This window comes from Alligator sinensis, unplaced genomic scaffold (genome assembly GCF_000455745.1).
Source record: "Alligator sinensis unplaced genomic scaffold, ASM45574v1 scaffold391_1, whole genome shotgun sequence".
Lineage (NCBI taxonomy): Eukaryota > Metazoa > Chordata > Crocodylia > Alligatoridae > Alligator > Alligator sinensis.
Genome location: NW_005841889.1, coordinates 831,247 through 848,101, shown reverse-complemented (window position 1 = coordinate 848,101; position 16,855 = coordinate 831,247). Strand labels below are relative to the sequence as shown.

Genomic DNA, 16,855 nt, shown 5'->3' with positions numbered 1-16,855 from the left:
CAGCAGGACATGCAAATGCCCTCTGCAGAGGAGCCTACCAGAATGATTGATTTGCCTCAAGATTGCAGTGAATTGCAGTTCAGCATCTGGATCTAAGGCTAGGGAATGTTACAACTATTGCAAACACCATAAATCAAGATAAGAATGGGAAGTGGGCACTTACAGATGAAGATTGGATAATATGAATTCTAGGAATGTAGGTATATCTGAAGTACTTAATTTTCAAGAAATGGAGATCTTTAATTACAATATAGGATTACAAGGTCAGACCTTAAGTTGCCCCAGTGATATTCCCCATTCAGGTTGGGGGCATAAAACATATATGTGGCTTTATGTGGGCACTCTTTTGTCTTTTGGGCTGCTTATAGTCATGGTTAGCATGTCCCCTAATAGCTCTTTAGCTCACAAATAAAATGTGCTCCTGTGTTGATGGCCTCAAGGGAGGGTAGTGTAGGGCTGTTGAGCTAACCACAGGAAATATGGTGTTCCCTTACACAAAAGGAATCCCCAGGTAAGCCACTGTATCTTCTTTACAGCTGCTTTGTGCTATGGAGCAGCTTAAGGACTGGGCTGAAGATTTGGCTTGCACTGTTCTTTCAAATGCATGATCAACTTGCCAATGCATCTCGCACCTTGGTGTGCTTTGTGTTTATTACCATGGGATGTAATGAGTCCTGAGGTGACCCACCCCAATCATTTGTCTGGAAAAAATCCTTTATGTTCAGCATCATTCTTTGATAAACGGAAATAAATATCTGCCTGGGCTCATAGTTACAGTCTAATGACCAAGCACATCAGTCTTGTTAATTTGCAACCACCTTTTTTTTCCTTGAAGCCAAAAAATTACCATAACTTCACTGGATAGAGACGATGTGATTGAGGGAAGTTCCTTCATGTTGCAGCTGAACATGGAGCATGTAATTATATATATCACCTGTTCCATTTCCGTAGTGAATAAGACTATAAAGAGTACCCCCTCATTCAACTCATTGGAAAAGTATCATTTTGATGTAGCTCACTTATCTAATTTAAATTTGGTGACATAGCCATCTAGAAAGCAGTTTGCATTAGCAAAGCCAAAGGAAAAATGGGGTATTCAAAGGGAAAGTGTCCAGGTATGTTCTTCAGATTCCTAGTTACAGTTCCCAGCAGTGCTACTGAGAGTTACACTGGTCAGGAATATACCCTTACCAAATTAAAAGAGAGTAACTACCCCAGGAATGTCAGATTTCTTTACTTTCCTTAGCAATGCCTGATGGCTGAAGAAAGATTTTCATTCTCTTTGAGGGCAAAATTCCTTCCTGGTCAGGGCAAGCGTAGAAGTCCACATTGTTGCTGATACTAAATCTTACCAAATACTTGGCAACTTCTGAACACCATGCTAAGAAATTATTTCTGCCCATATACAACATAACCTCTGTCAAACACTGCAGAAGGGAAATAAATGGTTTTCTAAACTTTGGGTTCTACAGTAATTATTGAAAATATAAATTAGGGGTGTAGAAAAATCTGAAACCTTCTGGTCCTTTCAGAAGCTTTGTTACTGAGGCCATGTGTAGATACAAATGAAGGTAAATCCCAAAACAGAAACCACTCTTAGGTAAAAGGTGTTCACTGTCCCCAGAAAGTTCAGAAGTGTATGTCCTAGGGTCTGTGTTTGAACTACAGACCCAGCTTTAGAACATTCTCCTATTGATCTTTAGAAGGCTTATAAATTGCTTTAAGATAGACTGCCTTGAGTAGCAAAACCCTGGAGTTCATACGCCTGTTCAATGTGATTTGTTTTTGTCATAGTTGATGCCTGATTTTCCTACCTAAAAATGAGATTGGTAGGTCTAAAGATGCTTATGTATGCATATACCTGTAGTGGATAAAGCACTAGAGTCAGAATCAGAAGACCTGAATTCTATTCCCAACTCTGTCATTAGCCTGTGGTTTCACCTTCAGTGAGTCATTTTACTTCTCTGTGCCTCAGCTTCCCAATCTGTTAAATGGTAATAGGGATAATTAACTTCCCCCATAAAGCACTTTAAGTGAACTATGGATTTAAAATGCTATGAAAAGCTACTCCGTATGCTTGGGAAGGAAAGAAGTAAATATGATACAGGCACCAAGAAAATGAGAACCACTTCTGACCAAGGTAATATTTTGGCCCCCTAAATATTCTTTGAGAGTTCTGAGATCCTGCAAAGTTTCCCACTTCATCATCCACAGAAATGATTTTTTTGACTACAGTAAGATATACCTTAATTAACGTACCTTCATTAGAAAATGCATTTAAATACTATTTTTAACGAGATGTTAAATAATAAATATATGCACTTGAAATGAAAAAATAATGGTTAGTCTAGCATGTCTGCCTGTGGCGTGGGAAGAAAATGTGAACAAATGCAAGCAAGGTTGGCTAAGGCTAAATTGTGAATAAGTAAGTACTTCACTGTTAATGTCTTACAAAATGACATCTGACAGATAGAAAGGGTGTTTGTTCTTAATTAAAAAATAAAGCATTATGCACTGCCTGCGAAACATCACAGGGTGGCAGAAGTTGAGTAACATTTTCATTCAGTGAAAGTTGTTTAATACAGTATCTCTCACAATGTTCAGAATTTGGTGTGCTGTTCTTCCCAAGTTAATATCAAGATTTTTTTGTCTATGCCTATAGCCCAGAGACAGAAACAAACCCTAGAGCCCTGTGATACTGAATACCCAGCTTTTGTTTCTGAGCGCACTATAAAGGAGACCACGGGGAACATTGCTTGTGATGACTGTTTCAAGTAAGCCCTTTCTATTTTTTATACAGCTGTTTGTAGCAAACCAGTTGAGTGTCTTAAGTTTATGTTGAATGACATGCAGCTCTAGCTGTTACATTGTGTCTTGTATAACTTTCACGTCTGGATATCGTTTCTCTTGTTACTACAGCACTCATTCAAAGGTTTAATATTCTTTAAACGGTGCATATTGTTCTATACCCAAAAACACTGATTAACTCCAGGCTTCTGCTAATTGATATAGTTCTTTGCAATGGTATATGTTTAAGAGTCTTCAACTGGAAATCAGACTTGTACAGTATTTTGAAGTGAATCAAGAGATTAATGTAAATCTTGAGATCTCCCTACAGCTGAAAGGGAGTTGCTGTTCCCCCAGCAAAAGGAACCCCGCTAAATAGTTTCCACTGGCTTTTGAAACAGAGATATCTGCTGGCTCTGTCTCTCTCTCTAATTTTGTCCTCAGGTTAAAGTCCTTAGGCTGAAACGAATGGGAGCAGAATAAAGATATTCTTCAAAGCATTAATGTGTTAGTGCTGGAAAGCAGAGTTAACCAGCAAGTATGTTATCGCTTGGTCATTTATACCACACTACAAGTAAAGTAGTCCCTCAGAATATTAAAAGAAAAATGGTCAAAGAGAATGAATTCATCCCAGCTCGCCTTCCTATCCCATCCCTCCACCCCCCGCAAAAAAAAAAAAGTAATATGCCTGTTCCTTGCTTTTACTCTCTAAATCAGTGTAAAGTGACATTGCTTATGACAGTGACAGTACATTGTAAGTGGAACATTGCTCTATTTTTAAACATCAATGGCAGCAAACCCTTGATTTGAGGATTATCTCTGTGATGGCTTATTGACACGTCTTGAAACATGCATAATTTATTCAAATAATCGCTGTACACTTATACTTCATTACAGCTTCGGTTTTTTAATTGAATTTTCTCCACGATCAGCGATCGTTGTCCCCAAACACATGAACATTTGCAAAAGAATCCTTTCTAACACAGGAATGCCACAGAAAAAATCAAAAGGAAATCTTTGATTTATTTGGTTCCAAGAAAAGTTGCTATAGCTTTGCTCTTCCATTTGGAGCCTCTATACTGTTAGCTACCAAGGGTAAAATCCTGTTCCATTGACAACAATTGGAGTTTTGCAGGTTTCTGTGAACTTTTTCAATTTTTTTTTTGCTTTGTAATAAACCAGCCACCTTTTTAAAAAGCAGATTCAATGAAGTACATCCCTGAAATCCATTTTATCAATATGAACTTACTGTTATCACAAGAGACAAACTTTTGTGTATGGATCTTTTATCCTTATGGCAAAGGGTGAAGCACATCATGCAAGGTAGTCAGTGTTGTGTTGAAGCTACTGTGTCATATGTCAAAAGTATTCAGTTTGCACATTTATTGCCACACTTACTGCAGGAGTTCAGAAGGATACTGTGCTGGGGAAGTACACTTTAACCTACTTAAGCGACCAATTAGTAATTTGTCAGAAGCCTAACTCACTAGTTTTTATAAAGTGGAACAGATTGCATCATTATGCACATTTATTGTGAAGGTGTGACCTATGGTAACTGCGGGTCTGAACATTGAATATTCTATACTTATTATAGTACAGATGACTAGGATCAAAATGAATTAGCACATACTGGTACTTTCAGTCTTTTGGCTGCAGCTTTATTTTAAAGACAGTAACTGCCAATCGCCATTTTGTAAAGTTCAATGGGAGTGCATTTTGGTCATAGCATTGAACACAGAGATAAAAAGCATTGGAAATTAATTTTGACTTCTAATTAATATTTAATTATAAGAAAAAGTTTGCATTCGTTTATGAGTAATTCTTTTCATATGGCTTTTGGGGAGAGAAATAGCAACTGTACTTTGTAAACTAATGCTAGGGAACACTTTTAGTGCAACAATATCTCTTATAGCATGGAAAAGACAAATTCAAGAAAATCATGCCTTTACATTTCAACTTGACATATCAAACACAATTTATCATTACACTGATATGGTTATACTCAGTGCCAGCTATGTAGAAATAAAGCAACCTTATTTTATTGTCACTGCTTAAATAATTAGAGAACTCACATAACAAATTAGCATATACATTTTATTTTTAAACATTCTGAAAAAGACTTGATTCTATTAAAAAGTGATTAATAGTACTAGTTTTCCACAAATGAATGCAGATTTAAGGCTGAGTTTTTAGGTAATTTCAGGTCAAAGGAAATAACTTTCAAAAATAACATAATTCTGCAACTCTTGGACAGCAGAGAGTTGGAAACTGAGTTTAGTGAAAATTATAGTATTTTAAAAATAATGCGCTAAGATCTTTTTCATAGAAAAACATTTTGTGTTCCACAGTGGAACAAAAAAACTGATCTCAAGGCACCCATTACTTTTCTCCACAAGCAATGGCAAACCATAAAGAAATAATTCTGAAGAACTGATAGATTCTCATGGGAACACTCTTCATTATGCCATTTACCCACTGACTGTCATTAACAATCTACAGATTGTATTTAAGATTGCAGACTGCGCTGGTTTCCAAATATTTTGTTATAACTCAGGAAACTTTCCCGCAAAACTACTCAGATATTTGACCCAAAGTCCTTTGTAGACCTACATCTCATGACCCAGTTTTCAGCTTCGCAGCTTCACTACTAGTAAATATTTTTACGAGCAAGTGTATTGCTCAATGCTCATAATTTAAGAAAGATGGACTCAATTGATCCAAATATAAGAGCCCAATCCTGGAAGATGAGTACCCTTAACAGCTACCATCTTTAGTGGGAGATTAGGGTACTTTGCATTGCACTATGGAGCACTAAGGAATTGATCCAGATTCCAGAGAGTCTTTCCATTGATTCAAGAGTGTGCTGCGCTCACCATTAATTGAGTATGATATTCACTGAGAGAAGCTACAGGTAGAGATGAATGACTATGGAACAAAGGTTTTTACAAATATTCAAGTTGAATTTTTATCTCAAACTCACTCCAGTAGCATTCAATCTTCCATTATTTGTTTTTATGAACACGCAAGAAAAATTAAAATAGGAAGAGTAGTTTGCTTAGTCGAGTCCAAAGCAAATAATTAAAAATTAACAATTGGTTTGCATAATGTTTTCAAATACTTTGAACGTGGCAAAAATGTTTGGCGAGGAATAAATTGCAAAGAGCATAAAGGGCTCTATAAATTAAATTAGTGTTTCCCTTACAAACAGTTCACTTCACATTTGTTGAAATCTAGCCCATTTAAATCACGGGAAAGACACCTATTGATTTTAACTGGGCTTTGGATCAGGCACTAAGCATGTGCAGCCGTCTATAGTTTCTTCTGTTTGTGTAATGTAATCTCTTTCACTTACTGTAAAGAAATAAATAGTACCTCAGGACAATTTGCAGTGTTTAAAAATAATTTTCAAAAATATAGGTTTTATTAAGAAAGCAGGAGCCTAAAAGAAAATATGAATTAACATAAGAATGTCATTTGGGTCAGGGCTTGGATGCTTCAACCAATACTTTGTTGTCATCCAATACCCTACTGATTATTAAATTAATCTGTTGTTTAAACAGCAATCAAAAACAAGTCAGCCCATATTTTCTGGGTATTTGAGACTGTCAACAAGAGCACAAAACTGAAGATTTTTTTTTAATATAAAATGTGTTCATATTTTCCAGTAAGTAATTTCTTTCTTGTACTAAAAAAAAAAGTGGGGGGGGGGTTGTTGCATTTTAAACTCAGATGGCAGTTTGTTAAATGTTCCATGGAATAAGAAGCAGCTGCAGTACTGGAAATAGACAATTGCTTAAAAGAAATACTGGCATATCAATTGTTAGCGGCACTTCCTGCTCAGCCAGTACTGCATAATCCCCACGACATGTAGGGTTACTTGTAAGGAATACTAGGCTCCTTGGAGTTATATTTTTAATTAGACATCCAATTGAAGTCCTTGTTTAAATAAATATCTACAACCCTATCACAAATACGTGGCATATTCGAATACGTTAGCCAAATTTTAATGCAGATAATTCTTTCAACCAAATTCCTCGTTACTTTCAAGTGCCATAGTACAACTTTTTTTTTGTCTTCCTTTGCCTACATTGGGAGGGGTATTATGAGGTTTAATTAATACTACTACAAAGTGCTGGGAAATACTTGGATGAAACTTGGAAGTGCAAAGAATTTATTCCTATAAATTAGCAAGGAAAATAGCCTGTACCATGCTGGATTTTGATGAACAAAACTCTATGAAACTTTCCAATGTATTCCAACTGGTAAAAAGTTTCTCCTGCATGGTAGCTATTTTTTCTACAGTTGTAAGCTACATTCTACCTTAAAACCCTGTTATTTTTGTTAGCTTCACTTTGATGTATATTATTAATTTTGGTATTAATTCAAGGACATATGAATGTGGAAAACACCTATTCTGGTTAGTGTGACAACTCACTTCCTTAAATTTCAGGTAATAGAATTATGCTTTGAAAATGTCAAGGAGCTATTTGAATTCATATTTGACAGATTTGAATGTGCAATGGTAGCAACTGTGTGCGCAAATCAGACAGTAACTGCATGCGTGCAAATTTGAAAAAAGAGGCCCCACGTTACTTTGTCAGGATACAGTGATGACATGGTGGATATGGTTACAACTCTAGGGCATGATTGTTTAAGCCCTGACCTGCCCCCATTGCTTTAAGTAGAAAACTTAAATATGTTTTTATTTAAGCCAGTTTGGATCCAAGTAACTAAGTGTACAGTAGCAAAATCCTAAAGAAATTGTTTCATTCCTTATGTTTTCTTGTGAACCATCATAAGGTATAAAATAAAAAGAAATGTAAATAGAAATAAGCTTTTTTCCCATCAGAACCCATTTAAATATGTTCTTCCACTGATGCCTGTTATAAAGGCACCCTAAGAAGGTGCTAGACACCAAAAAAACATAAGCATGTGCTTAAGTGTTTTCTTAAAGAAAGACAACAACGAATTAAGGACCATGACTCATGTTTTAATTATCCAGATGAAACTTAGGTCTTCCTCTTTATACTGAGCTGGGCACAATTATGATTGATATTGATTAGAATTGTCTGTGCTGATCAAGGGTTGTCTTACATATTAAGCTTGCCTGAAATCAGAATAAGCTAACCCCTCCTTTGATAATAGTGTACACCAATAAGTTCCACATATAAATGGGGAAAAGTAAACCCTCAAGAGTATTTTGTCTTTCCTGTTTTAGAGCCCAGTGTTTAAGTTCTTGTTTTGCCAAGAAATAGCTGGATGGCGCTGTAGTTAATTTTGTAATGTCATCTAGCCTGGCACACAGCTTTGTAATGGCAAGTTTAAGATTTGTCCACAGCATTGCTTATTCAGTAGCAATCAGGTATAAATAACAACGTAAGTTAGATGCAGATTTTGCCTGGCAGGACTGTGTTAGTGTTAGGAATGGTAGAATCTGTAGACCTTAAAACTGTAATGGATTTTTAAAACTCACTTAATTTTTATATATACCATTATTTGCTGAAGTGTTTCTGCATTTGTTGCTCAGCGGAGACTTGCCAAACTGCTCCACTTGATCTTGTTTAAAAGTGTAAATAAATACACAGTTCAATTTACCATGAAATAAAATAAATCATTTGCCTTTTCAAAGCAATTAGTTTATTTCTGAACAAATCAGCTTGCCACATAAAACAAGCAAAACACCAACGGACAGTTTCTTCCTGCTTGAAGCTCCTCATGCATATATCAGGAGCTCTCTGGGGATTTCCAGGAGTGGGGATGGGTGGTAAATTGCAATCAAACCTATTAGAAGTAGTTTTGTTTTTCTTTTGTTCTACTACATCTGTCTTATACAACCATGGGGAAAAGCCGCTTTTCCTTATATTTGGCCATAGTTGATGTTATATTGCATTTTTTTCATATAGTTGCTTGTTCAGCAGTCATGCCAAGTACACTTATGCACACTTAAGTACACTTATGGTTTTGACTGGTGCTCAAATTGAGCAGTGGTAGATCATCACCCCTTTTCTCACAGCAAGTGGGTAGAAGAGTTGAAACAGGGCCTGATCCCTGGATAGGTTAATCATCCTCAAGTCTCATTGATTTGATTGGGCACTGAGGCCATTACAGGCATTTTTCAGACTTCAGTCATTGGAAAGAATCGAAGGGCCAAATTGTCATTCACATTAAAACTTCTTTATACTGATCTGGCAACCAAATCAGTATATCTTGACCAAAGTGTAAGTGAGAATCTGACTCCAGGCCCTTTTAAAGTTCTTGAATAGATTGCTAATGGATTTAATGCATGCTTACTATTTTTAAAATATTAAAATAAAAACAGTAATGGTTGAATTAGGTTGATCCTGAAGAAGGAGCAGAAAAATACATTTCTAATATAACTGGCAATTATCTTTCTAAACTAGAGCTAATTACTCAGGCTTATATTATGTGGACATCTTTTTTATAATTTCATTAAATATTAATTCTATGAACACTAAGTAAGAGATGAAAGCTTTATGTAAGTAATTGTATGAATTGGTTAAATGGAAAAATAATACATATTTTGTTCTTTTGGATTAATGGAATGATGGATTTTTTTGTTGTTTTTCCTTAAAACACTATTTTAAAAAGCCAGCTGATCAGAAATTCCCTCTGGGAGGAAAGTTCTGTGGCTGCAGAAGCTTAGGAAGAGATAAGAATGCTATCTCATGGCACCACAGTTTTCAGTCATAAATGGCACATTTTGTCATTGCACATACAGTCCCTCAGAGACATCAGTGTGTATTTTGTGCGTGCAGGAACAGCAAGATTGGTGGTTGTTAAGGTAGCCCAAAATGAAACCTCTAGCTGATCTCATACAAAAACATTTTCTGCTTCCTTCCTTGTAAAAGGCATCAAATTATCCAATCAAAACCACCAAAACTGTTTATCAAAAGCCATGTGCTGACTGTAGAATCCTATATTAAGTATTACTCAAGCTTCCTCCAGTTGCACAGTGAAATAACTTCCTCTTCATTCCAAAGGCAATGGTGATTATAATGTTTGTTAGGCAGGTAGATTTTAAAATCACTGTGTGGGTGATTTTATCTTTACCCTTTGATAACGTTATATTTTGAATGGCTAGTACAGGAAATGTTGTAAATTACTGTTTTCATTTAAAAACATGGCACTGTGAAATAAGAGGGCAGCAGGTATATAAATTACCAGAAAAGTCTCTACCTACCAGTCATTAGCCTTGCAATCCCTCGGACAGTTCCCAAGCTGTATTTTTAAAAGCAGAAAAAAGATTCCAACATCAATCATTAAGCTTGGGATGGTTTTATTTGTGCATTGGATTCAGTAGCCTGGTTCCTTCTTATCCATAGAACATTACTTTAAATATAGTGTTTCATTACTTTTCTTCAGTTTTTCATGGTTCACGTTTGTTAGTGGTCACAGGCTGCCAAGATATATTTCAATTCTGGCAAAATATATCTTTGTTATTTACCCAGATAATATATCTGAGTTTACCTATTGAATTGAAAAAGTCAATTCTGTATTTGTATTTGTTAACAAATCTGAATTTGTTAGTTCAGATTCTGCTTGCATTTGCTTAGCTTGAAAATTTCATAAAAAGCTAATAACCATCTCTGGAATAAATCAGATGGATTAAATTGATTGCACTTAATATTTAGATAAAAATTCTGACCATATCAACATGTTTCAAGGGACATTTGTGAATCTAAGAAGAAAATTCCTCGCTTAATGCTGTCTGTCTCTGTGACCGGGAAAAATGTTCTTATTAGCCATCTAAACACCACTTGTGTTCTGTCAGTGCTACCAACATGCAGTCTAAAGAATGTCCTTCATCTGGTCTTATTTCCCTGTACAGAGGCATGAAAGACATTTTAATGAAATCTTGTCAGAAAAATGATCATAAGTAAACAAATACCTTTTAATTCAGTAGTATAGAGCATGTGGACTAATTCTCTGCCTGAAAAGGGCTTTGGCTGTAGGGTTACAAAAGTAAGATGTTGATAAATATTTTTGTATTATGAGGCTCTAAATCTGTTGCTCTGTTTATGGTTTCCTGATTGTTGGAAGCTCTGGCTTTGACCATGCTATGTCTTATTGGTAAGTGGGTAATCCACACTTACATATTCCAAAAGTTAGAGGACAGAAAGCTAGAAGTTTAAATTGGTTGAATAAAAAAACAGCCATGCTTCTAAGAAAAAAGATGAATAGAACTGCAGATACTTAGAGGGGTAATGGAGAACATGCAGAAGGAAGCACAAGACGAGGACATTTCCATAAGGTTTTCCTTGCAGATGTTTCTCCCCAGTTGTTTCACTGGTAGGGTTGAGTTTATCCTCATAGAACAGGCTTGCTTTACTTGTCTTTTGCAGTTTTCTGTGGCTCCATATATAATTGTTTTTGGTCCCCGGCAACAGAGTCTACTGACTTCAATGTGATCTTTTTGTGTCAGGGAGAGACATAGGTCTCTTTAAACATTGCACTTCCATACTCATGGGTACCCATAGGAAGCCCTCCAAGAGGCTTGGAACAAGACTGCTGTGGAAGCTGGTGACCATAATTATTTATTGGAAGGGTATGATTTGTATGCCCATGATCCATTCCAGTCACTTATCATGGTTAAAGAGGTCTGATATTCCTTGTAAAATGTAAGTACTTAGGTAATAATGTCACAATAAGCAGCAATAAACAATAACTACATTAGAAAGATGATATTTTACACAGTACAGAGATGATTTTTAAATGATAAGCCTTTTAAACATTTCATGAAGGTTTTACAATGACCTGAACACAAGACAAGACTTTTCCCCCAAATCTGCATGGGGGAGAAGCTTCTTACCTTACATTCACATACAAGGAAATCTCATTAAATATGTTCTCTTTTATTAAACTGCTGACAAAAGCAGCATGTGCTCAGCAATGGAAACCAACTAGGAAGTTGATTAAATGCAGCCAACACTGAGCAGGACTATAAAACACAAACATACTGATGGGAACCTACCACAAGGATAGGTTAATGCAGTCCATCTGCATAAGATAAATGGTAGTACCCATTGCATGCAATCCCCCTTGGTGCCGATTCTTTTTCAAGTCATGGTGAGCCACTACATTGCCACTACACTGCATATATTTGACTTCCTCTTGTGAAGTGATCCCCAAAACAAGTGACCCCTTTATCTCCTAGTTTTCTTCTTGGTACAGGCTGGTCAATCGGGTGACCTGGCCAGATAAATTCCTACAGGGAGGGGGAGTGCTCTCTTCCTCTGGCAGACATTTTGAAAAAAAAGCCACAAGCAACGTGCCTCCTGATGGCTGCCTGAATGATTCTCTGTAAGTAAAGACTTGGAAATTAGCCAGGAGTTAGGATTTATGTCTAGGCCAGATGCATTTTTAAAGGATTATTATTTCCAAGACTATATAAGACTCTGATTGATAATGTTGGCTCAAAGTGTATTCTGACTTCCTTGTTCTCCGCGCCCACCCCCCTCAAATCAATAAAGGTTACAGCATGCCTTGCTATAGTAGTATGGAGGACAGAGAGGCTAGTCTTTTTTGCTCCCAGCCAGCAGAGCTTGTCTGTTTATGTTCCCTCAGTCCACCTGAGGTTATCTTGGGATGCTTTGGGCTGAAAGAGGCACCAAGAAATATTATCTATGGGCAAAGCACCCCCAAGGTTTGCAGGGTCTATGTGCCCCAAGCTACACAGAGCCCTAACAGAGACCAGTGCCTGGGTGGTGGCAGCATTATCCCAGGCTTGTAGGTGTTCTCCAAGAAGCGGGACAGTCAGCTGTAGGCACCGCACCCTGTGAGAGACTCCCAAAGTGAGGTTTTTGGGCCTGCTACAGTAAGCTGTATAGATCTGCGTAGTAGCACCCCCTACTGTGCCACCACACCTCTTCACTCCAAAAACCTGAGCTGCGTTTTTTGTTCCCATTTCCAATGATTCCTATTTCTTCACCAGACTTAAATGTCTAGCAAACATCACCAAATTGGCCCTAAATGGTTTATCCAGAATCCCTCTGTTGCCCCCTGCCCCTCTTTGGCTGATAAATATGATTAGTGTGCCCCTGCCTTCTATGAGATGAAGCCAGACCAAGTTTCCCTGTGCCTTATCTGTATATACATTTTTGGAGCATCCCAGAACTTGTGACAGGAACACCTGGTTCCAGCTATGAGTTGGGGGGGTAGGGGACTAATGAGAACATGGGTCCACCGCAGCTTGAAATGTCATTGACTATGCTAGAGCCCAACCCAGTGAAATATGTTGTAAAGGGGAGAGAGGAGAAGGGAAGAAGGTTGGGGGGGGGGGGGTAAAGGGCAAGGGGGCTACCTAAACCCCCAGATGTTTTTTCCTTGCTGTAGCAGTGGGAGGGGGACAAATTCAGGGCAAACATCTAATAATTAAATTCCATACCTGGAAAACTATAACAAATTTATACATTTTCCGTATATAGAATCTAATCATTGAGGGGTTGACTTATATTCAGAGTTGTCTTATATTCAAGTAAATACAGTAATATATACTGCCAATTAATAATACACATATCAAAGACTGTTTGGATCAGGAAAATTGATTAAAACTAAAAAATGTTCAGTGAACTTTTAAGGTAATTCACTATTATGGATAGTCCTTAGAGTCATGAAGGAGTTTATTTCAGTTAATAATAAATCTTTACAGTGCAGTCTGATCGATTAAAAACAATGTAAAAGTGACATCCATCTGCACTTTTAACATTTCTGAGCTGTAAAAGATGTGAGGTATTTATTAACATACAGTGTCATTTAACTTAGGAAAATAAAATTATTCTTAAGAAACTTGACAGCTGTTCATGGCAAATCTTTATGAAAAATAACTGAAACTACAAGCTTGTCTAGATATTCAGGATACAATTTACAGTATTCCTAATAAGCTCAGATGCAACTTCCTGTATTATTGCTATCATAATGATTGTATGATATCATATTGTTCAAATATATATAGAGAGAGATATATAATATTGATCAATATGATATCATACAATCATTATTGTATACATGTATATATCACATGTACTATACATATGCATATTATTGTCTAGTTATCTAATTAGTGCTTAACGCATCCTTTCATGGTATATGCTATATCTGACACATGCTCCTTTACCACCACTCCTGCTGTGCCTTCCCCTTGCCAGAGCTGGAGCTGAGGAGGGGATGGGGGGCTGGGAGGGTGAGGCACCCTCTCCACCTGCTGCACTCTGGTGGCCCCTCCCAATTAATTCAGGACCCAGCTTGTGCCCTGCTCATGCACCCATCCTCACACTACTGCTGTTCAGGGTGGCAGCTCTTAGTAAGCACTATTACTGTGCCTAACCACTTTTTGATAGGGCAGTGTACCTATAGCAAATGGCTACCCCAGGATAATTCTAGACACAATGGCTGCATCTACATGACACGCTCACTGTGCAGTAGCCTGAAACTACTGTTCAGTAATGTTGCATGGCAGAAACCATGACATGATGCTACTGTGCAGTACTGGCTACTATGCTGTCAGTATCAGAAAAAAACTTAGTTGGTGCTACTGCACAGTAACATGGGTTACTGTGTGGACATTTAGTACGTGTTTATACAAGCACTAAATGACTGCGCAGTAATGACTGCGCAGTCAGCATCTTGTGTAGATGTGGCCACTGTGCCTATGCTGATGCAGTGAATTGGTATATTGCTTTTTCTTGGGATAATTCTATACCATCTTAAGTTATAATACAGCGTATGCTCACTCTGTTTTACCAGTACAAAGTCTTGTGCTTCACCCATGCAAAGTTTGATTATGCTGATATACGTATGTTGTATTCCTTCTTTAGAATACATAAGTGAAACACTGGTTCAGGTCACATACAGTTCAGTCAATTGTGCACTACAAAGTGTTGCTGGCATATTTATGATGTTAGGGGTGTGAAACAATTGACATAGCTATACCAGAAAATTTCCCCCTCTCTCCTATATTTTCACTTTATACTAGCAAAATGATGTTATTAGGCAAGTGATTGACTATACTTCCCAATAATTCCTTCAGCTGTATAAGCTGTCTCCACTGTATCTACTGGTATAATATGTGTAAAGTAGATTAGCTCTTGAGCTAGCCCTTCCAGGGCACATCTACACATGCCCCTGATTGTGCAGTTAGTAATTTACAGTCATTTAGTAACTACACTGTACCCACTGGTACTGCCAGTCCCAGAAATGTTCGACTCATTTTTGACCCTACTGTGCAGTAGCAACAAGCTACTGCACAGTAGCAGTGGTATTATGGCTAGTGCCCAGTGACACTGTCACTGTAGCAATGAGCTACGTCACCATAGGTTGTCACTACAGTGACACAGAGTTTTGTGTAGACACACTCCCAATGGAAGACCAGTATTCTCACTCTTTTCAAGTTGTGTGTAGTGCAAAGCAAGGTTTCTTCTTGTACTGTGGAAATGAGGGAATCATGTTTACTTATGATCAATTGGAGGGAATTGTTCTGCCTTCAGTTCAAAAGTGATACCTCCCAGAATTATGGAGAAACTTTCCCTATAGTGTATGATCATACAATATTTTGTGTATTATGGCACTGTCTAGACTACAAAGATAGGAGGTTTCATGTAGGAGCTACTGAAGAGAGGATTTATCACTTCAAAGGCATGTTATCTGAAAGGTGCCTTAGGATTGACTGCAGTTGTTGAAGTAGGATCAAAACATTAATTAACATATTAGTTAATGCATTTTTAGCACTGTATTTTCTAGTTTAAATACAATTTGTGAGTTTTTTGTCTTGTTTCTTTTAAGTATCTGGCCAATCTCAGCAAATAGATGATGGATTCAATGGATTACTGATCTAATTTTGTATGGTAATTCGCAATCAAGAAATTTGTATTCAAACATGAACCTAGAGTTGCATACAAAAAGTGCGGGAAGGTTGGCTGAAGTTTCACATTCATAATATCGGGCATATTTTACAGGGAGTTTGGTTTCATGGCAGACAATTTACATAGCTCTAAATACTACCCACTAAGTTAAACTCAGTGGGCCTATGGTGCCCATAGGTGCCCCTATGGTGTTGTTGTTACTGCTCTGTCATTTAGTACTTCCAAAAGAACTGACAGCACAGTAATAGCCCATACTGCACGTGCCAGTGGCATGTGATTATTTTAGCTGCTATGTTGCCATAGCAATGCACTATACCAAGGGAGCACGTTGCTACAGCGATGTAGCTGCAGTGTCACGGTTTGTGCCTCTTGACACTACGTTGATGTAGCATCATGTGTAGACATGCCCAGTCAACTGTTAGCTCTCAATTAATTAAAGCTTGGTTGTAACCCCATAAAGAGAAAAGACTGAAGTCCAGAGTAACTGGCAAGATCATCATGGCACAAGTACCTTGTCCATCTTTAAGCTCTGTTTTATTCAAATGTTTTGGATGTCCCATAACATTTTCAGTGAGCAGGTTGTAATGTATTATTATTTGAACAACATTGGCCTAGCAGAAGGGCATTCCATTATAGTTAGTTATTAGTGGGATTAATAGAAGCTTCATTTAGATTTCCTTATTGAAACAAATTAACATCACTGCTGCAGTTCACACCCAGTTATCAACTCCTCTGTGTTCTCAGGAAATATGTAATGTGACACATTCTTTTAAACTCCTGTAGTATGATCTGAAGGGTGAATGCACATAACTGAGCAGAAGTCATTGGGGCTCTGAACAGTAATAAGAATTTGCCTTGCCTGGGTCAGATAGCAGGACTGAAGTCCAAGAAGTTATCTATCTTTCCATATCAGACAACCACAGGAGTTTTTTTTCATACAGTTAGAAAGTGCAGGCACTCCAAAATGTTGTTATTGGCATATATATTACTTATAAATTGTAATAAAAATATTCCATTCTCTATTTCATCTTTTATTTAAGAAGGCTAAATAGTTTAATTTATTACTGTAATTTGAATTTAATTCATTCATTTAAAAATGGATAAGTGAGAGAAATGTGACTTGGAAACATAGTCGGCAGCCTGGAAAACACATGATGGGAGTTGGAAACCAGAACAACGGATATCTGCAG

General features: G+C 37.3%; 1 protein-coding gene across 1 annotated transcript in view; it reads left to right on the top strand.

Moving 5' to 3' along the window:
• CACNA2D3 (calcium voltage-gated channel auxiliary subunit alpha2delta 3) overlaps nucleotides 1–16,855 on the top strand; it is an 889,480-nt gene that overhangs the window by 858,047 nt on the left and 14,578 nt on the right. Inside the window, exon 34 of the mRNA XM_025197140.1 lies at nucleotides 2,663–2,774. Coding sequence (XP_025052925.1) covers nucleotides 2,663–2,774 — 112 coding nt within the window. The remainder of the gene's footprint in view (nucleotides 1–2,662; nucleotides 2,775–16,855) is intronic.